Source organism: Passer montanus, unplaced genomic scaffold, assembly GCF_014805655.1.
Source record: "Passer montanus isolate IOZ18808 unplaced genomic scaffold, ASM1480565v1 scaffold10, whole genome shotgun sequence".
Classification (NCBI taxonomy): Eukaryota; Metazoa; Chordata; class Aves; order Passeriformes; family Passeridae; genus Passer; species Passer montanus.
In genome coordinates this window covers 28,866,260-28,889,112 of record NW_024356505.1, presented here as the reverse complement: position 1 = coordinate 28,889,112, position 22,853 = coordinate 28,866,260, and the positions used below count along the sequence as shown (strand labels likewise).

Genomic DNA, 22,853 nt, shown 5'->3' with positions numbered 1-22,853 from the left:
GCCTTGTATTCCACATCTTTAGGATTGCAGCAAAAATAAAAGATGCATGTTACTATAGGCTCAAAGTCATAATAATAATTATCCATTGACAGTTTAAGGATACAAAGTGTACAAGAAAGAAGGTGCTATTTAATGAGCTGAACAGTGACATTTGACACGTTATTTCAGATCAAATATGCAGAGACAAATGACACCTTAGGAAATTAAAACTGTAAAAAACCAAACCATTCACTAAATATACTACAGAAATCATAATTCATGTATGAAGTTATGAAATAAAGCTTCAGAAAGAATGGGTATTTTCAATTCTTTATCAGGAAAGGTTTACAAATAGCCTGCTTCTAAAGGATTGTTTCGCTATCTCCCAAAATGCAAGAGCTTCTAGAATAAACGCAGCTATTTTAACAGCATGCAACACAATTAAGGTGGCTTCAAATAGTAGATCAGAAGCACTGTATTCAAACTGTAGTGTGACTTAATAGTTGGGATAACATCACTGAAAGAGGAAACTGAGTATGAAAGGAGATACAAAATCATGACTACTGGTGAATATTCTGAGCATGTATTTTGTGATTACAGTTTCCAATCTTGCACAGAAGTATTCAAAAGCCTGGCTGTGTATCATTGAAGTGATACACAGGACACCTGCTATCACTGACTTCAGAAGCCAAACCTACTTTGCTATAAGCAAACATTAATTTCTCCTTCACTTGTGATGTAAATTACACCTGTTCAAAGTTGCTTTGGCTTTACGTCTATTGAATCTCTCATATGAACTGCAGTGTTTCAGATCAGGATAAACTGTGCAGACGTGCATCTATGCCATCTATGCATTATGTATGGACTGATACTCTAGAAGCATGCTGAAATACTGTGAGCTCATCAGTTCTTTCTAATGCACAAAGGTTTCTGCAAAGATCCTTCCCTTCTATCCAAGTAAAAGCAGATATAGAAATTACCTATCTGGTTCTGTTTAGTGGAGAGAAACAGGCAGAATGTACACACAGAAGACAGCTTGCAAACACGGCAAGTAGAGGTGTACTTACAGTCATCAGGAAACAGAACTCATGCAAAATAATGCAAGAATGGAAGTTCTAATAACACACTAAAAACTGAAGATCAGCACAGAGCACACACTTACCTTTGCTCACGCAAAGTTGCTTGAATTTCACATACTCGAACTAAAGACCTTAAATTCTTTAATTCAGTACAAATTTCTGACATATGCACACTTCCCATGTTATGGGCTTCCTCACGTAATCTTGATGCCTGCAGTGGTTAAACAAAGGTTAGGATTTTGAATCATGCACTGGAAACAACTGGCAGCAGCCAGAGAATTGCTGGATCAGTGTCTCTTGAAACAGCAAAGCATTCTAATTTCAAAAGGCAGTATTAAATCAGAAGCACATTAAGTTCTCTACAAAAGCCCATTTTGAAGCACAAATAAACAACACTGCTGCCCAGAAACTGTCTAACCTACGCCTATGCTAAGGCAGGGCTAGTTTAGACTTTCTGGATTCTAAATGTTTACCCAACCATCTTGAAAGACAATACGTGACAGGGCTTGGAGTTTCTAAAATAATTTTTTCAAGTAGTTCAAAGTCTCCAACCATTATTCCAATGGTAGACTTTTATTTCCCATCTAATTAAGCCTTAGTGACAAAAATAACTGAATGCCATCTTCTTTCCAGCTACCTTCCACCTAACAAAAAAAACTTTGCAATTCTCTTCAGGTGTCCTCTAACAGACCAACTCTATTACTTTAATACTCCTATTTGATCAGCTGGAGATAAGCAGAAGTGTAAATTTAAAAAGCACGACCTATCCAATTCCCAATTTGTGCATTTCTTGGAAGTGTCATCACTGTACTGCGTATGACTCCAGGGAACTCCTCAACAGCACCAAGGAGACCAGTATAATTATCTGAGGCCCCATGTATTACACTGCAGTAGGGAACAGGACTTCTTTCAAGTGGCACATGGAAAAATTGTTTCAAAATACTGCCTTCCCTGCAGGATTACTGTTTAGTCATGTTATCCTCTGCTACACTGGGTCTGGCTGGGATGGAATTAATCTCTCCTCTTCACAGAGGAGAGAATGGTGCCATGAGGTGCCATGTTTTGATGCTGTGACCAAGCCAGTGCTGACAACACAGCATCAGGGGTTTCTGCCTTTCTCTCTGACCTGCTCTCCACCCAGCAAATCCACTGTGGGTGGACAACAGGCAGGGAGGGAACAAAACTGGGAAAGCTGACCCGAACTGACCTCAGGGATATTCCTCACCATCCATTTGCCATGCTCAGCAGCAAAACTGGGGGCAGTGTTCCAGGGCTGCCATGGCTCAGGGAGTGGCAGTGCACTGGCTGGCTGGTAGTGACTGCTTCTGCATCACCTTCCCCCACCCTCTTTTACTCTTTGACCTGCTTTTACCTCAACTGGAGTTTTCTCACTTTTGCATAATTGTTTCCCCTACCCAACTGGAGGAGAGTGAACAAGTGGCTGTGTGGTGCTTAGCTGCCTACTGGGATCATCCACATCTGCTTAGGTACTTGTACACTTAATTTTCCTTCCCAAAAAGAATGTTATTTAGCACAGGTCTTCATCAACTTTTGGCATTTCTCCAGTTCAAAGCAGCATTTTGTGTTCTCATTCCTACATTACAAGTTTTTGTTTCTGGAGTTTATTAACATCCAGGAGCACCCTGGTCTCCAGTAGGATAAAACTGCCCATGTCTTCTCTGCACAACTCCAGTTACTGAATTTTTTTCCATTTCCCATGTTAAATGCTTTTTATGAGTTCTGTGAGCTAATTGCTATAATTCAAGAATGTTTCAGCTAATAACTACTGCACCACACATTTCAAGTCCAACTGCTTTAGCACATACCTGTCCTGACTCTTCTAATTTATTTACTTATTTATTTTTCAGTTTATTCCGGCATGTACTCTTTTGCCTTACATTCAAATTACACTATATATGTGGCAGCTATCTGAAGAAACCAAGGCACTGGATTTTTAGCCTCTCCACTTTGATCTATCGTATCTTCTCCACTATGTACTGCACCTATACTTTCACACCAAATATCTCACTTAAGTGCCTCAAGTGCTACTATTCAAAACTGGTCTATAAACAAAACCACCATGTGAAATCATCTGAAATAGTGAGCAGGACAACACAGCACAAAGGGAGAAGTACCCAACTGAGTAAGCACTGCTAGCATTAGCTGAGTTTTTTGATCTCTTTATTACCAGCAAGGGAAAAAGACCCCAAAGCCCATGCACTGCATAAATCTGCTTTCTATATTAAGATACTTGTGAATTCAGTACAACATGAAAATAATACTTTCAAAACTACAGACCAAGACCATAGGTAAGTGCCTGTGCTACACCATTTCCTTCCAGACACTCCACAGCAATGCCTCAGTGTTTGACTCAGTACAGGTTGGTAATGTCTTAAAACCAACTTTAACTGATCAGTGAAAAGTAGCAGGAATCCTAACAGGGTCTCAGTTCAGACTGTGCTTGTGAGAGTCATCTCACAAGTAACCACCCAAAAGTTTCCAGTGTAGAATTGGGCTAGCATGCAACAACTCTTCAGAAGACCAAAGTAAACTGGGCTAGGTAAGATTATTACCCCAAACAGACTGCAGCAGATATGGCTACCTCTGGAAATAACTAGATTCAATAACCAACTAGATTCAATGGTTCCTTTGAGTAATACATTCCAAGCAGCTGACATGCATCCAGTTTCCTTGTATTACTACAACAGAACAGGTTTCATGCAATTAGCTATAATATATGGATGGCAGTTTGACTGGATTTCTCATTATGTAAAAATAGCCCCAAATTCAGTCTGAGTATTCTACAACAATTTACAAACAAGGTAGTTTCTTTTTCACTGTGTAGAACTAACATGTCAGTAACTAAAATAATGGAATATTCTCAAATAGTTTAATTCTGTACCTAATTTATCATGTTTTCCACATAACCAAAATATCATTATGAAAAAATATCTTGAACTCTCTGTTCTCCATAAATTTCAACAGAACTTTAGCAGTATGAAAATAGTTATGAGGATAACTATTCATCTGAGGAAATTTCAAAAGCACTGACACTTCAAGTGAGACTGAAAATACCCAAGCACTGAAAGGCAAGCACATGTAAAACCTGCAGGTCTGGCCTTAATCTCTCTCTCCCCTCTTCTGGCTGAGGACAAGAATAAGGGTTTTAATACTTTTAATTCCTAGAAAAAGCAACATGAATAAGAAATCCAAATTTTAAGCTACATATTATGCACTCTGAGAGGTAACAAAGCAAAGGAGCACCCACCTGCTTTTCTGCGTGGTCTGCAGGCCAGCCTTGAACATGCTTTATAAGGTTTTCATTGAAGTGTGCTGCTAGCGTCGGTGTTAATGAACATGTGGGTCGTACAGATGTGTTCTGGGGTGCAGGTGTTGAGTTTGATGCACTACTGCTAGAGGTATGATTTGGACCTGGTGATGGACTTCTTTGACTACTAGAAGAAAGAATTTAAAAAAGCAAGTGAGCATTTAAAAACCTATGTGAACCTACAGGGAAATGAACAATGAAAATTCACTGCTTCCAGGCACAAAAATACATAAAGTGTTCAAAGCGTAAGTAAATACTTCTGGTAGACCAAACCTGCACCACCTTTCTACAAACCTCTAACTTTAATTGGAAGTGAGTACTACAATGTAACAGGAGCATTCTGTTGTTTGGTAGGGTTCTGTGTTTGTCTGGTTTTTAACTCTGGGAGCTGTTCAAGAGATGTAAGTAAGCTGTGCCTAAATGGTGTTGAATAGAAAATATACATATATTTATGTTCTTTCTTCGAGCAGCTGCAAACCTAAGATTTTCAGTAATGATGTATCAGATGGGAGACAAACAGGTCTTTTCAAAAGAGGTGTGCCAGAATAATCACTAAGAACAATGCCTGATGCCCTGATCTGAAAATACAGTCATATGGGATTGGAGGAATTTACTACTCATGTCAAAACACAATCTACATGCTTTTGTGACACTGTACATCTTCACTGAATGCATTCAGGAGAACAGAAGTATCACAGGAGCAGTGTGTTTGTAGCCACCAAACCTGACTGCTTTACTGGAACATACTCAGCTTAACAGTGATGGTACCTCACAGTTAAATGTTCTTTGGCACTACATGTACTGAGAAACAGTAAATAATTTTGTAAGTGCAAAATTGTGTAAGTGCAACTCTCGCACTGGCAGAAGCTTTTCAACGCAGCCCATAAATTCAGTCTATTTCTTAAAACTTTGTATCACTTGCAGGCAAGAATAAAGTATTATGGAGAACCAAATTTTAAAGGACTTCTGATTCATCACCTAACCTGTCAGTCCCTTTGAAGACTGAAAACTTCCCTACATAATGCAACTATCTCTCTAGTCCAATGCCCAGACACTTATCCTAATCAACTCGCTCTTGCAAAGAATTACAGAATTAAGAATTACAACCAACAAATTGGATGTCTGGCTGGACCTGCTGGAACAAAGCCAGAGAGTCACCAAGCCAACAAGAGGGACGAAGCACTTCTCCTACAAAAAAGGCAATTCCTCCCCTCTTTTCAGAGCTTATAAGATTCAGAGTATCTGGAGCACTGTGCAGTGGGAAGCCTAAAACCGGACAAGAATTAAACTGCTATAGCAAAAGAAAGTGGCAGAAGAACACACAGGCAACTAAGGGGCTGAAGTGCATGCTGTATCAGAAGAAGCTTAAAGGTTATTCAGTCTGGAAACCAGAAGACTGAGGGGAAGGGGATTGAGGGATCTTTTTGCAGATGTTTACTACTTTTGGAGGAGAACAGACTTTTCAGAGATGCACAGTGATAGCACAAGAGGCCGAGACAAGTTGCAACAAGAGAAATTCTAATCAGACATGAGAGAAAAAGAATCACCATAAGGGCAGTCAAACATCAGAAGAAGATATTCTGAGATATTAAAAAAAATCACCTAATGCCCTCAGCAATTCAAACTTGCCAGTCCTACTCTAAGTTTGGACCAAAGTAGACTGCAGCTAGAATTCCATTCCAAAATAAATTATTCTGAGTTTCAATATATTTATTTAGCATCATTTAGCAATGCATTCATGTAGCGTAGTGATGATGCAGAGACAGGCTACTTTTTTAAATTAAGCAGAATTCAGGCATAACCTTATCTACTCCTTAGCTCTACTAGAATTAAATTCCCCCCTATGACTTGTCTCCTGTTCATTTATCAGCCTGTCTTCTCCTACTCCTACTTCACTAGTAGACATCTTCATTAGTAAACTCTAACATCTGAAATGTTTCAAGAAAAGAAATAAAATCTGTGGGCTTCTCAAAAATGAAGCTGTGTCTTAATTATGACTAAAGCATACTGTCACAAAATATCCTAAGCACTGCTGTGTTAGCAGCAGGGGGAGCTATAAATGCAGCAATGACTGTTCCAAACTACCACAGCATTTTTAAATGCTTCACTACAGGGAAATATTTGCCTTAGCTGAGGTAAAGACTGACTATGCCACAAGTAACAGAATGCCTCCAAAGAGGCAAACACATCTGTATCAAGGGTATTAAAACATGATGGTTCTGAAATATATTACTACAAATGTCAGAATTTTACAACCTACAAAAAATGCAATGAAATACTCCCTCCACTGCACCTTCCCAAGGTAAGTGAAAATTTCTCTCAGTCCTTTCTGAACACAGAAAGAAACTACCAACCTGATGAAACTATTAATTATGGAAGCACTGATTTAGTTTCACATTTAAAACAGCCATAATTGATTGTGTGTCTTCAGAATCATCTCTAACAGACAGACTCACTGTATGCCTGCATTGTGTTAATTTCCCAACTTAAATGGCTGAAATGTTCACTTCTAGAAAGTTAACAAAAGCTACTCAGGTTCTCACACTGTGTTTCCACCCCAACAAATCAAAAATAATTTTACCTCCATTTACTTAAAACTTTTAATGAGCGAAGGAAATGCACTGTGATGAACTTCTGCTCAATTAATCAGTATTTAAGCTGGAGAAAACATGCACCCTTAATTCACAGAGCTAGAAAGATTCTGGACCATCTGTCCACAGTTCAGTTTGCTGAATTGTTGTTCACTCCTATAGAAGTAAAATTTGCTTCCAAGAGCAATTCCCAATCCAGCCAACTACTTTCACCTACAAAGGAATCATCTGTTCCCTATCAATTCAGACATAGCAAATCTTTTGCAGGTAAGTAAATCAATATCTGAACTGGTTCACTTTCATTCAACTCCACTGCAATCAACAGAAGAAAATACCAGTCACACAGGTTTTCCCAAGTCACCTACTCCTTAATCTTCCACTTGTTGCAAACGAGACACTTCCAAAGCACACTGAACTGAACACAAACCCACGATGAACTCACATGAACTCAAGATGCACAATACAGCAGAGTCACAAACGTGCATTAATTTGAGAGACACAGGACACTGAACAATACTAACACTGTCCCAGTACCTTTCACCCTGGCATGCACACTGCCTCCTGCCCTCAGCCACGAGAGCACACTACCTGTACAGTGTCCCTGCTTCAGCAGTCTGGGGCAAACTCAGCTTCCTCCACCAAAACCCTGCTTCAAACAGAGCAATGGTTTGCAGAGGGACAGCAAATCCCTCAACTCACTGTGTGCAAGGGTCATGCTGGAGTACAAAGTCATGTAACCCAAAGGAAGGGCGAGGTATGGACTAGCAGGCCAAATGCCACCAGCATCAACTCACGGACTCTAAGCCATGGTAAAGAATGAGACTATCTTTCTTGAGAAGATTTCCTGTGCAGAGAGGGTGATGAGCAAAGAACAAAAGGGCCTGTGACTGAGAGTTGTCCCCCAAAACCTCACCACTCCTTATAAAAAAGCTTAGCTTGCTGGAAAGTGTAACTTTATCTTTGGTACTATAATTCAGAAATATTTAAATAGCACCGTTCATAATTACTAGGGACTGGAGTTGGACACTTTGCCTTTATTCTCCTAAAAGAGATAAATTACAAGTTACCTTGTAATCCAACAAAGCTTAGAATCAAGTGTCTGTAAAACAGCCTACATTAAAAATTCAGAACTCCTGACTTGCTTGTGTCTGTCAATACTCCAAGGTCACCAGTAAAGCCAGCTTCTGGGACAGGACTGCCAAGCACACAACAGATAACCCAGTTCCCCAAAACACCTCAACATACACATCTCTTCTCCCCACAAAAACAGCCAAAACCAACAACAACAAAACAAAACCCAAACAGACGTGCCCTTTGTTATTAGTCCCAGAAAGGCAGATAAAAGGATCTCACTATTTTATGATCTGGAAAGCACCACCGTGTGTAGCTTCAGGTATGCTGACAATGCAAGAGTATTGGGTTTTGGTTGTTTTTTTTATACCATACCACACCACACACCTCATTCAATCACTCTAAAAATCCACTTATTAAGAACTGCAGATTTAAAGAACCTCTAAAAAACCTACTACAGTTCCACACCATGACTCCATGACACATCTGACATGACTCATGACACATCTTTGGTTACAGCTCCTGGAACCAATATGACAAAACACAGAGCATCTGACACTATGAAGAGTCCATCTTCCCAAAAGAAAAATTTCAAAGATACAGATTCTAAAACCGCCTGGTAAAGCAGTGGTTAAATGCTGGTATCATGCAACATCTTAGTAAGTTGCAATGTTGACAAAAAAGTCAGGCCAAGGAAAGGTATTTGTAACTTACTTAATTTTAATGTTTTTCATTAGAGCAGCAAAATCACCTGACAAACCAAAAAATCATGCTAATTTCAAAATCAAATTACACTACAGCAGGTCATTACAAACATCTAACACTAAGCATCACAGATTCTGTAACTGCACAGAGACAGAAACGACAAACTGAAAACACAGTAAAAGGAATCACTTGTAAAATTGACACCAGAGTGACAGAACACAACTATGAGTTCCTTTTTGCTTCTGTGAGAATGTTCCAATGATTACCCCAACAACGGAGAATCTACCACATTAAATATGTAACAAAGGTGCATTATCTCAGTAGCAGCAGTTAAATACAGCAGCAGTTCAATAAACAGGCCAAAGAGAGTGCATTAACTGCAACATATACAGCACACATTGAATGCAGATAAAAACTAATGACAGAGGAGAGAAGCATTTCAATATACCTTGAACGCTGAAGACTTCGTGGAGAGGCAGGCTCATGACCCGCCTGCTTGTCAGCTATTACTGGCTGCTGAGGTGCTGCCTGGGAAGCTGGTCCTTGTTTAACACCTGGAGTAGCAACCTGGAAAGTTCAAAACTTCATTAGAATTCCTCCACAGTAAAGAACAAGTGTAAGAAACAGAGAAAACCAAGGAAATTACAGTTTCAACATCTGTAGGATTTTTTGATGCAAGGCCTTTGCTGACACAATTCTTATTATCTTCACAAGGTGTTCTAAAAAAAACCTTCTAGTTCCACAACTAACAGAAAGATTTTTTTTTTTACTAAGAAGGGGTTATTAATAGACATAACAGAAGCAAATTTGGACCCATGTGACTTGTCAAAATACTGCAAGCTTATTAGGGAAAACAGTTCAACTCAATATTATTTTTGACTGTATCTCCCATCTGAGCACTGAGCTCATTTTCAACCTCAGAAGATGTGTTCATTACCCAAATAAAATCTTCATGTAAAAACTTAAGAGTTCTCTACTTGAAAATACATTACACATTGTCAAGAACATAATTACATCACAAGCATATGAAAAATATCTCTATCAAAAATGGAAAAGAAAATCTAAAGCATATTTATCAGTTTGCTGCTCCCTTTTCTCTAAGTTCTAAAATCATGGGTGACTACAAAAATAGTCACCAGTACTTTCTTGCTTTTCCTCTGTAGTACACATTCAATGCAAGGTATTAAGATACCAGCAGTAAGATACAGTCCTTTCTGTAAATTTCTGAACTACATCAGGATGGTAAGTTTGGGAATCTAGTAATGTCTAATTTACAGCAAATGAAGTTCAAGGTACTTCATCTTGCCCAATGCTTTGCATATGTCAGTCAATTTTGAAGCACGTACAAGAGAGGACGAGCTTCAAAATTTATCCTTCATTTCACAAAATCAAGCTAACAATTTTGACAGAAAAGGGAGAGAGCAAAGAAAAAAATGTCTTCTAGGGATCCATAAAGACAAAAAACCCCAAATTGTCCAGCGTCTCTGGCATTTGCTGACTTCACATTAGTGTAGATTACTAACTACTGGTCACCTGAACCTCCAGAAATTCTCTATTTCAGAAACAGACTTCTATGAAACAAACCACAGATGGTAAACTCAAGATATAACTTGATTCATTTAAACATGTGGGGGGAGGGTGTCTTAATGCAAATTCAAACTATTAACTTTTTAAAATTATCAAAATGAAAATATGTTCTTTCTGGTTTTTAGATTAATAGCCATATACTAAAGAAGTCTGAGTAGCACATGAGAAGTCCATGGTACTAAAAGGAAAAAGCAAGATAATTGTAAGATCACTAAGCTGTTGAAATAAACAGAACTGTATAGTTCAGGAGGGTGAAAGAGTAGCAGATCGTAAACTGATTTACAAAAACAGACTACACAAGTACCTTTATGAAATGTATGACATGAAGAACTTTGCTATTAATGCCTGCATTTTGCTCAGCCTGTGAGCTGAGCAACCACCAAGGCAGTTCAAACAGAACAATTTCAAAAGGGAAGTCCATCAGCAATAAAGGAATCATGCAGCAGATCCAAACTGGTAACGTAACCAGCTCCTTGGCTGGTAAAAATAACAACAACAAAAAAAAAAGGACCATAAAGAAAAAGTGGGATTTGTAAAATAAATGAACCACAAAATCTCTCAACTATTCCATGTCTTCCAAGTGTTTCAAAGACTGTAAATACATATACCAGAAAAAATAAAAAATAATAAGGGCTAAATAAATTTTTAAAAAACCCAAACAAATAAACCAACTAACCAAAAGCAACATTCTCACTGAGCTTGACAGGTCAGTGTAAAGTGCTTTACACAACTACTTTGCAGAAATTCAGAACAGCTTCTGATCACACAATACAGGCACAGCTAAAAGGCAAAAAGTGACCTCCAGGCTCCTGGAGTGTGACCCCTGAGCTGCCACATGCACACAGCACCCACACAGGCAGCCACAGCAGCTCCAGTCTGAAAGCAGCACTGACATGTTCAGTCCTAAGCAGTGGTACTGTGCCACTGGCACTACTGCAGTCCCACAGCCAGCCCAAACCCTGTCCATCTGGTACAGGGCTCTTCTTGCACAGGACCAGTTCAGCTCTGTCTGCTCTAAGGCCACATGCTCTAAAACCAAGTGTGTTCTGGCACAGCATCACATCTTGCTTAGGCATAATTTACCTCACCCTGTACAACTGGACAGCTAGGCTGACTCCCACATCCGACGGGCTGCTGAAACAGATGAGCTCACACCAGAGCTATCACCACCTGAGTTCCCATCTCATGGAACTGAGTTACACAAATACAGGAACTATCATGACAGTTCTTTTATTGAACTGGCAAAGTATCTGCTGCTGAACCAAAATTTGTTACTTCTGGGACTAACAATCAATCTCTGGGTTGTAGAGACCAGAAAAGATGTACTTCCAGTTATCACCAGTATACAACTTAAGATGATTCTTTTTCATATCTCAGGATTGGAAGTAACAAATATCTCAACCCTGCTATTTGATAATTTCATTACTTGCCTCGTAGCTATGGGACATGAACACAGATTGAGGATGTAATCCAGGGTCAGAAACCAAGGCAACAACCAGTATTGGTACACACATGAAGCTTTGCAATTCATTGTATCACTGTCAATCAAAAGAAACTGGGAGAATCACTTCGTTTTCTTTGTACCCATGAAAAAAATCTGATGAAAGAAAATGATGCATTTTGAATATAATGAGGAATGCAATGTGCTTTTCTGAAGAGAAAAGTATTCCTCAAAGGCATCCAAGACATTATAGGTTCGCTTTTGAGTAGAAAATTGAGAAAAAGACACCTCAGCTAAGCAGGAGTGGTGATAGAGAAGACAGATTTTAGGAAGGTGGGGGTGTCTCACCCCAAAATCTACAGTTATGCTTCTCAGGAAGAACCTCAGAAGCTTATAGGTTAGCTTCAATTTACATTCCCTAGTGAATGACCCAATGAAGGAATTCTGAATGAATAGAGGTGAGGGGGCAGGAAGGGAAAGGAACATTATGCTATTGATCTGTAAACACCTAGAACACTTCTAAACAAAATCTGAGACTACTTCCAAGTTAATTTCCCCAAGACATTGTCTCCCATTCTAAATATCTTTTATTGGCTAAGTCTAAATAATTGTATCAGTTGTTGCCTTTGAAGTATGCTTTTGTTTCTATTTAAATAGGGTAGAATACCAATGCATTGGTAATATCTCCAGACAGCTTCTGAGGCCAGCATTAAGAATTTCCTCAAGAAAAGTAAACTAGATTTCATACTGGAGCTGCACTGCCAAAATACAGTCAAGTAGCTGCTTCCACTATTTGTTTCTATTGGGAAAGATAACATGCATATTTTATTATACTACACACAACTGCTAACACATGGATATATAGGAACAATATTAAATATTCTGTATAATGGCTTCTTACTATAATACGACGTAAGTCAAAAGGAGCTTACCTTCTGCTGGGATGATACTGGTGGCGTAGTCATCAAAGGTTTAAGTGGAACAGTGTTAGTCTGAGGCGTGCTTATCCTTGGAGACACATATGATCTTGGTGATGAGGCATCAGATGTTAAAGACATTGGAGACTGATTTGATGGCTGAGCTGTAAAGGAAAAAAAAATGCTTTTAATAAAACCATGTCCTATCGTAAATGCTTTTGGTGCTCTGGAGTATGCTACATTAGATGACATACAAATATGTCCACTGTGAACAACTAGAACAATGTAATGTTCAACAACAATCCTAGCTAAGGAACTGCATTCCCCCAAACTCCCCACATCTAAAATTTCAGGGGAAGGGAAAGAGAAGAAGCTAGTAGGAAATGCTTTTTACACATGTAGAGAATAAATCATATGCGACTCCTATTTCAGAGTGCTCAACTTGATTTAACCAAAAGAAAGCATGAACATTTTATACAGAAACCTATTAATCCATTCTAGGCATATACCAACAGCTCCCCACCCACGGTTAAAAATTACCATTAGCACTGCTTAGCTACTCAGTAAGATGACTGCATTTATTGTTTTGGTTTAAGTTTCCAAACTTTAAAACTTAAGGGTTTTTTAATTAAGTTACAAGCCAGAACATACTGGAAATACCTGAAAGAGTATCTTGCCTGGAAGATGAAAAAAAAGTCCCCACCAGACAGCGGAAACTTTCTTTCAAGAATTTAAAGCCTCCCCCAAGAGTCACAGTTGCACAGTACTACAAGATGGGTGTTGAAGTAAGGAATACACTGTTAAGTAACACCTAATTCCAGAAGTTTCACATCACTCATGTAGAATTTCTTAACATACAAAGAAAATCCCAAAAGGTGAGACAGACAAGTATGTTTACTTAGTAGTGTGCCAGATTCCTGCTCCTCAATAACAATTTTTTATCCTATCTTTGGAAAAATAAGTCATTCCACATTCTTCACACCGTGTGGCCAAAGATATGACAAGAGACAGATTCCACAACTGTATCAGCCTTTTTAAAATGTTGTGTAACAAATTTACATAAGTAAAAAAAAACTCTGAATACCTTGCGTAGACAGTTGTGCAGCTTGAGAAATTAGGGAGGTGATATTGAAAGCAGATGGTCCAGCAGTAAGAATTTTATGGAGTATAGACTGCAGAGAGGCTTGTGTCACAGCTGCTGTTAGAACTGAAAACAAACATTCTGTTTTACTGACAATTCTAGAACACCACTTTAAACTGTTGAAACTAGCTAATTACATTTAAGGTACATTTTCTTTCAGATTTATTTCCCATATCTACCATGACCAAAGATCCACCTGAACTGTACTTTGGTTACTTGATTTCAAGTTGACTTGGAATTACTAGCAAATCCTTTTTTTAGTAGTTTTAACTTTAAGACATACACTTAACAAAAATTCTTTTAACAAATGACATCAAGTCTTCTGGTTGACATTATGGATTATTAATAATTCTTGTAAACAGCAAGAGAAAATTTGCTCAATTTGCTACTGTAGTAAGCAGAACGTGTGTGAAGATTTTTTTATTCTACAATAACTTCTTAAAAAAGCAAAAAGCAGAATGCTTTCAACTCAATAAAAAAAATGGGGGCAGACTTCATGCTCAAGAGGAAGACAAATCTCTTGCAGGTTAAAAATCCATGTTTCTTCTTACTAATAAAAAAACCCTTATCTGTTCTGGGTTTACCTGTCCCATGCCATTCCCCCACCACTAAAAAAACCAATCACTTCAAACCATTTTAAAACTGCACAATACAGGAAGAGCATCTTGCAGTATGAGATGACAAGAACCTGAACTCTGAGCTTCTGAATTAACCTTTCCAAAAAGGTCTACAGGTTCTGTGGGACACTTCCTGAGCATACCTTCCAGCCATCCACATTCCTGAAAAAACTGACTCACCAGCACAAGCACAGAGTAACTCTGGATCGTGCGCACAGTAAGAGCAGCCCTGCTATGCCAGGTGAAGTCACTCTGCCCACGTGGACACAGCCAGGCCCTCAAGGCACCTGAACAACTCTGAACACTCTTGTTCCAAGACATACAGAGCTGCTGCTCACATGGCAAGAGAAAATTACTAGAAATTTCACTGGGCAGCTTTTTAATAAAATACAATTGGAGTTGAGTGGACCTTTCATTTTTCAACACAACCGTAACACTTCTTTTTTTAGTCCAACCTGCTGCACTACAGTTTTAAAGGCTTTCCCTGCACAGGAAAAAGAAACCAGTGACCTACTCATTTATTAGTACTGAATGGAGACAGAATATTTGCTGATTAAAAGGAAGCAATTGACCTCTTTTTCTGATGAATAATTGCAAGGTATAGAATACTTTGTAAGTAATTTCCCTTACTTGATTTGCACTTTCAGAAAGTTAAAGACCATTAGCTCTCAGCACTCCATGCAAATGTTTTACATCCTATTTAAATCAGCGATCCTTGCACAAGAAGCAAACAAAAAAATCCTACACCACTTTATCAGTAACCTGTCACATGCAGACACATTAGATAAAACTGCATTCAAAATGCATCAACTCTACCTGCTCTTGCAGCAAAAGGCACTATAGGTAAGTGATAAACTGACTTCTAATAACCTAAGCCAATGCAACAAAAATCTAAGGGACACACCGATTAAATGCACAAAATTTCACTGGCTAGCAAAGTTACTGATACACTACCTGTATTCAGAGAGGCTTTCTTTGTTATGCTAAAGAAAAAAGTTGTTAGGCAACAAGATTTAAGAACCCCTAGAAGTTTCACTATTTGCAACACACGTTAATAGAACAGCAGCACAAACTACAGAAAACAAAGAACAGTGCACGAAACAAAAGAACAAAGAGCTCAAACGAAATTTTGTGCAACAAACAAACGCTGATATAGTGATTAAGTCACCAGTTTCAATTACACTGCTCATGTACATCAACATTTATTAATTTGAACACCTTAAATGTCGAGAAGGTTGAATGGGAAAAAACCCCACAAAAATCTCCACTTTACCTAGGGATTCATTTATTCACTTTTCAATTAAAATAAGGCTTTCATTTACTACAGCCTGGTATGCAATAATATACTAATGTATGTAAATGAGAGATTACATGAACTTGAAAGAATCCTTACCTTCATTGATTTTGGATATATCTACGCTAGAATTATTAAGCTGCAAGGTGGCTTGCAGAGCAGGCAGCAGCTGTCGAAGGAGATTTGGGTCCTGAAGTAATGGAGGAATTGGTGATTGTGGGATAGGTGAAACAGGAACTGTAGGAGCAGATGAAGCAGGCGCAGAAGTTGGATTCAGTCCAGAAGCAGAAGATGTAGAAGGAGTTGTGCAAGAATGGGATACAGACTTGTCCACAGATGCAGACTCTGAACAGAAGACAGACAGTATTTTTCATTTTCCCCAATACAACCTGACAACTCACTAGTACAATACTCAAATTCAGAAGATCAAATGCCTAACTACCATTTTAAGAAAAAAACTCACAACATTAACAGAACAAAAACTGAAGATAGGTGAGTTCTAATGCAATTTACACTACAGAACCTAATATTTATTATGAGCACACAAACGCAACTTTTCCACTTCAAGATACTGGATGAAAAGCAGCCAGTATTAAAAAATGGGACATTTTTTTCCTTAACTTTTACAGCAAATGTACGCCAAAAATTCCATACTGATCGCCTATACTCATATTCTACACTTTTACTTATGATCTCAATCTTTCTTTGGAAAATACACTATGAACAAAACCCATGGATTTTTACAGCCCATGGATTTCGTATATAGGCTACTGTGTCAAATTTGATGGGAGGGTATAAGCCATGCTTCATTTATGAAGAGACCAGTGCAAAAAGCCACAAATATAAGTGCACTGTACAAAATCCAGCTACCTTGCTGAGGATTTAGAAAGGATAATGAGCTGTACTAGAAATGTAAAACAGTGCTGTTAACATCCCATAGCAGAGTGGAAAAATATCTAAAAATGTGTCTGCCCATCATTAATTTTTAACTTGTCAGCTTCTTCTGAAGCATCAAGACCTATATCCTTTATTTTATTAATACAACTGTAGGAAATATTACCACTGATTCTCCAGAGAACCACACAGTACTTAAATACAATTATACTATATGGCAATTTGTTCTGATTAATATGAGTTAATTAATTTTAAGTATGACTTCCACTTAACAGAAAGCTGTTCCTCCATTCCAATGCAGTGAGAAATCTCTGCAATGGAATTATTTCAACTTATTATAAGTGTACCAACAGTCACTTCAAATATCCTTCCTTTAAGAAACCTGGAGCACCATATTTCAATCTTAGCTCCCCCTTCTCTCATCCCCACTAAACCCTCAGAGATCCCTGCCCACAAATTCAGTCAAGACTAACACTTCTATAGCACTAAAGAAGTTGGATGCAGAGCATAAAGCTATGGATCCAAGATCTCATGCAGGATGTTTGCCCACAGTAATGAAGATCCAGATTTTAAACCCACCTCAAACCAGGCAGAGGTGGTCAACCTGGATATTCTACGTTTCAGGCAAAAGTCTAAAAGTTTCTCCCCAAAGTAGAGAAAATGGGCTGGGAAGTTTTTTCCTTAAAGGGAGTGCTTGTTTTTTTTTATTTGGAGAAATGATCAAAGTAAGATGATGCTGACTTTATTAGTCAAGAAGTAATATGGTCTGGTTTGTTTTACTACAAAAGAATAAAATGTCACAGGATTTCTAACAGCTTTTGTATTCCAATAACCTTAACTGCAACTTCCAAGACTAATTTGGAGAAGAACCCTAAAAAAACAGACAAAAAAGTAATAATGTGCAAATCTTTTCACTAAGATTTCTAATCTCACTGGGAAGAGGATTTCTGCTTCCATGCTGTTCAGTAGAAATAGCTTATAAAGGTCAAAAATACTCCAGAAAACTTCATCCAGACAAGTAGCTGAGAAATCTGAACCCGAAAAAAAAAACCTGCTGAGGAATTTGAAAGCTTGCAAGGATGCAACAGCCAGGACACACAGACATATTTTGGAGTTTCAGGCAAATATCTGAAAAAGATGGGCCCCTATCTAGTTGCAATCTCCTCAGGGTTGGTAGCAATGATCTGTGAAAGCACCCGGTCATTTGGCCAGGAGCTTTCTTAAGAACAACTTAAAAGGGACAAAGGGGTTACAAAGATTGAAGATGGGAAAACCAGAAAAACCTGTTACAGGTTTTCTGTAGGGTTTTCAGTAGCAGGTGAACTAGGACAGCTGATTAGGTATTAGATGCCATGAAACATAAAGTCATTAGTAGAAGTTTTTGTTAGAAAGTATTGCATCCTATGTTATATCGTTCAAAGTAAACATTAAGACAACTTCAGGTGAAGATATATCGAACAAACAAGAATCTTATCATACTAAACAAAAACATGTGAAGTTGAAATTGACCTTGGATCTGTCACAGTCCAAATAAGATCAAGATACACTGGCAGACAAAAGCAAGGGAAATAAGCACAATGGAGCACATTAGTACTTACACGTACAAACCAGCTACCTACAGTTTTGAGAACCTTACCAGAAAAACAACCATTAAAAAGCCCCAAAACACCCTCATTTCAAAATGAAAAATTACTGAAACTACCAGCACTAATTTAAAAACATACTTAATGTATTTAGGCTTGTCTTCACAGTTGAATATTAAGTTATTTTAAGTAAAGAACCAACTCATTACTGTATTATTTATTCATGAAAGCAAATACCTGATCCTCAAACCACACCAAACAGCTGGAAGTGCTTTTCACCCATGCTGCAGTTCTGAACAGCAAATACACTGAATCAAAGGCAAACTCAAGCTAACAATGCAGTTCAAATAAACCTTATACCCAATCCATTCCCGGGTATTCACTTATTTCTTGAATAACAGAGTTCAAAACATGTCACTCAAAACCACCGAATACCATGAGGTCTGTAAAACTACTTTATAGTTTGAGTTTTTATGCTCTAAAAATGCACACTGAATTGCATCAACACAGTACAGTCAAGTTATTTCTTTCAGACAATATGAAGACACTATTTCACATAGCTGTATTACTACAGGCATTTCAAGTATAAGTTAAAATGTATCTGTGTAAGGTATTTTTGTACAATCCCCCTATCAAACCTAGAGAAAGGATACAAAGCAAGGATAATGCCTAATGCTAACATTCCCATATTCTGAGATGTTTAGCAACTCAAAAACAAACCACTAAATGTTAAAAAAGAATACATCTCTATGATTACAACTACCTATGTGTTCATCACATTAGAACTGTTATTTAACATCACAGAGAGGATGCAGAGCAAAATGACTGTTCAGAGTATCACTGGATTACACAAACTGATTGATTTATTATTACTGAAATTTAAGCTATAAACCTGTTTCTGAAAAAAAAACCCACCAAAACAAACCTGTAAAAATACTGGTAGAAATTAAATTATTTCTTGTCTGTATTAAGTAGCTGTGCTGGTTCTGGCCAGGCCAAGATTTTTGGAGTAGCCAGAGTGATTGGGTTATTCTACACCACCTTACTTCACTACCAGGGGCAGGGATAAGGGAGTTGTCTTCCAGCCAGTACAGGGTGAATTGTCTCTCTTGCACACCCTTTTATTAATACTGCTGCTATTAGTGTTCATCTCTTACTTCACTGCTGATTCCAGTAAATTTTTCTTATCTCAACCTGCAATCTTTTCCTTTTGTGTGTCCAATTCTCCTCTCTAGCCTGTCACAGGGCAGAGGGAGGAAGCAGTGAATGAACAGTGCATGGGAAGCACCAATCATAAACCTCAATAGCTTTATTTGGTGCCCAAAGGGTTGAGATAATGAGATCTGACCAGAGCAGTTTGAAACAAATTTGATTTAAGCATTTGTTGTACTGGGCAGGGAGTCAGCAGTCACAATGCTGTTTGGTCTGTTCACATGGTTGTGCACCTAACCCTGTACATATTCCTGTGTATGCCCTGTGTGCCCACCGTGGCATTTTTTTCATAGCAGGAAGAGACAGGGATCAGCATTGCTGTGTTGCTGTACTGTGAGACCACTTTATGACCAGTTTATGTGGGGGGCAATGAGAGTCATTTGGGATGTCTGTTCAGTAATGCTCTTTTACCCTTCCTTTGGGGCCTACCTCTGTGAGTCCATCAAATTGCACCTAGTCTGTGGGGGAACAGGAACAGGTAATTTTCCCCAGCTTTTTATGCTCTTTGTCACAAACCATGCTATTAAACCAGCTTTTGAGAATTTTGGATTTCCTCTGGTTGTTAAAAAAAAGCATGGTCTTGTTGCTATGTCTCTTGAGTACAGTCTGTACCATGTCTAGAGTCTGAGGCCCACACCATGTTCAGAATCCAGAGAGAGGTTTCTAAGGTCTGCTCCATGAGTGGATTGTCACGAGCGGCAAGGAATGTTGGAGAAAATGGGCCAGTTTTGGGGGAAATTCTCTGCTTCAATAGTTTGGAAGTTCACCCCTGAACAACTACAGGATCCTGATAAAGCAACAGGGTATTTTCAAGGGGGATGGCGTGACATCTCCAGAAGGGAGGAAATCAGTGCGTTGGGCACTGGCTATTCTTTACCAGACCTAGTTCAGTACTAGACAGTCCCTCAGGGAGAACAGGAGGAAAACAAACACGCACTGAGACCACTCAAACAGCAGCTGAACCATAGGATGAATCTGTGCCAACAGCAGTTGCCCTATATATAAGAAGAAATCCAAGATCAAATCAGTTCAGTTAGTGAGGGATGAAGAGGAAGTAGAACCCTCACAACAGCAGGAAGAGGAAGGGCCAAAGATAATTACCCAATCCCTGCCCCTGAGTGAGTTGTGAGATCTGCAAGAAGATTTCAGCTGCCAGTCAGATGAACTCCTGGTGATCTAGCTGCTCCAATGCTGGGGTATCACGGCCCATGATATCAAACTAGGTGGTAGTGAAGCCCAGCAGCTGGGATCCCTGTGCTGGCACATGGGCATGGAAAAGGGAATTGGGAAGAAGACAAACTCTCAGCCTTTGGAGGTGACTCCTATCATGGAGGAGGGAAGGTATCGTCTCAGGGACAATCTAGTACTCCACCCTAGCAGGTAGAATGCCATGGAAAAAAGGTATCCAGTACATGAATCAGATGTGCTGGAGGTAATCTACAGAGATTCAAATAACAAGCAGTCTCCTGTAGATTCAGATCAGGTCCAGTGCACACAATCCATGTGGCAGAACTTTGTATAGAGCATGCCGCATATGCCAACTCACTGGCACTAACAACCAGAGAAGGAGAAACAAACAGTACTTCATGTGAGTACCCAACTCCAGCAATATAAAGATCATCTTGACCCACACCTCGGCTGTAGAGACTGCCCAAGACTTTGGACAGACTTGAAAAAGCCAGTCAGGAAATGTCCCATGCCCTGCAGTACAGACCAAAGTCCTGGCTATTGGGAGCAAGCACTCCCCTGCTCGAGAGAGAAGACACACATGACAAGGCAACCTGTGTTTCTTCTGTGAGCAAAACAGAGGACATGAGGAAGTGGGATGGAAAATCCAGCTCTGCCCCAGCAGTATGGGTATGTGAGCTGAATGCTTGGAAGAACAACCACAACAGGAAATTCTTCACAGACAAATGCCACTCCAGTTTTCAGTGGGCAAGTCCTCAGACAGAAGAAGTGATGTTACTTCTGACCCACTAGAAGGGACCTCCAGTTCATATTTACAAGGAGTGAGCAATGAGAACTATGACCAGGACTAAAGGAGCCCTGACCCCAGCCAGATGGGGAAAGGGATAATCAGATCTACTGGCCCAGTGGATCCTGTAATTGGATCCAATGGCTGGCACATCAGACCCACAAGAGTATAAGGCTTTATACCTTATACCAGCACACAATGTACCCTGATGCCATCCAGATACGTAGGGGCATAATCCATCTGGATTTCTGGGGTGACAGGGGCATCCCAACAGCTGACTGGAAGCTAAGTGAATGTGACTGGGAATGAATGGCAAAACTACCCCACTGTGACTGACCCAGAAGCACCATGAATCCTTGGCATAAGGTACTTTAGGAGAGGATATTTCAAGGACCCAAAAGTGCATTGTGGGGCATTTGGGACAGATACTCTAGAGACAGAGGAAATTAGACAGCTGACTACCTTGCCTGGTCTGTCAGAGGACCCTTCTGCTCTGGGAATTGCTGAGAGCTGAAGAACAACAGGCACCCAATTACTACCACAATGGTCACTGTCGACAGTACCACACCAACTGGGACTCTGACCCCCACCCATGACATAAGTTGTGAGCTGGAAAGCCAGGGAATGTCAGCAAGACTCACTCATACTTGAATAGCCCATATGGCCAGTGTGTGAGCTCAGTGGAGACTGGAGATGACAGTGGACTGTCGTGGCCTGAATGAAGTCACACCAACACTGAGTGCTCCTGTGCCAGACATCCTTGAACTTCAGTATGAACTGGAGCCCAAGGCAGGGAAGTCAGGCCACCACTGACATTGCCAATACATATTTCTGCATTCCTCTGGCAGGAGAGTGCAGGCCACAGTTTGCTTTCACCTGAGGAAGTGTGCAGTACACTTGGAATTGACTGTCCCAAGGGTGCAAACACAGCTCCACCATTTGCCAGGGACTGATCCAGAATGTACTGGTAAAGGTGAGGCACCAGAACATTTGCAGTGCATTGATGACATCATTGTATGGGGGAATCCAGCAGAGGAAGCTTTTGACAAAAAGGAGAAGATAATTCAAATCCTCCAGAAGGCAAGTTTTGCCATAAAGCAAAGTAGGGTCAAGGGACCTGTCCAGGAAATTCAGTTTTTAGGAGTAAAATGGCAAGATGGGCATCATCAGAGTCCATGGATGTGGTCAACAAAACAGCAGCTATGTCCCCACAAATGAGCCAACAGTAAGCACAAGCTTACCTAGGTGCTGTGAGTTTTTGGAGAATGCATATTCCAGATTACAGACAGGTAGGTCAGGCCTCTCTATCATGTGACATGGAAGAATGATTTCAAGTGGGGTCCTGAACAACAAACTTTTAAACAAAACAGGATCATGCAGTAGCCCTTGGGCCAGTCAAGACAGAAGATGTGAAAAATGTGCTCTACACTGCAGTTAGG

General features: G+C 39.5%; 1 protein-coding gene across 3 annotated transcripts in view; it reads right to left on the bottom strand.

Moving 5' to 3' along the window:
* WAC (WW domain containing adaptor with coiled-coil) overlaps positions 1 to 22,853 on the bottom strand; it is a 55,532-nt gene that overhangs the window by 2,457 nt on the left and 30,222 nt on the right. The window contains exons 6-11 of one of the 3 annotated variants that reach the window (XM_039707714.1): positions 15,850 to 16,095; positions 13,783 to 13,905; positions 12,714 to 12,862; positions 9,202 to 9,320; positions 4,327 to 4,513; positions 1,142 to 1,269 (exon numbers count right to left, since the gene is read on the bottom strand). In XM_039707714.1, coding sequence (XP_039563648.1) covers positions 1,142 to 1,269; positions 4,327 to 4,513; positions 9,202 to 9,320; positions 12,714 to 12,862; positions 13,783 to 13,905; positions 15,850 to 16,095 — 952 coding nt within the window. The remainder of the gene's footprint in view (positions 1 to 1,141; positions 1,270 to 4,326; positions 4,514 to 9,201; positions 9,321 to 12,713; positions 12,863 to 13,782; positions 13,906 to 15,849; positions 16,096 to 22,853) is intronic. The other 2 variants (XM_039707722.1, XM_039707729.1) reach the window with 2 other exon arrangements.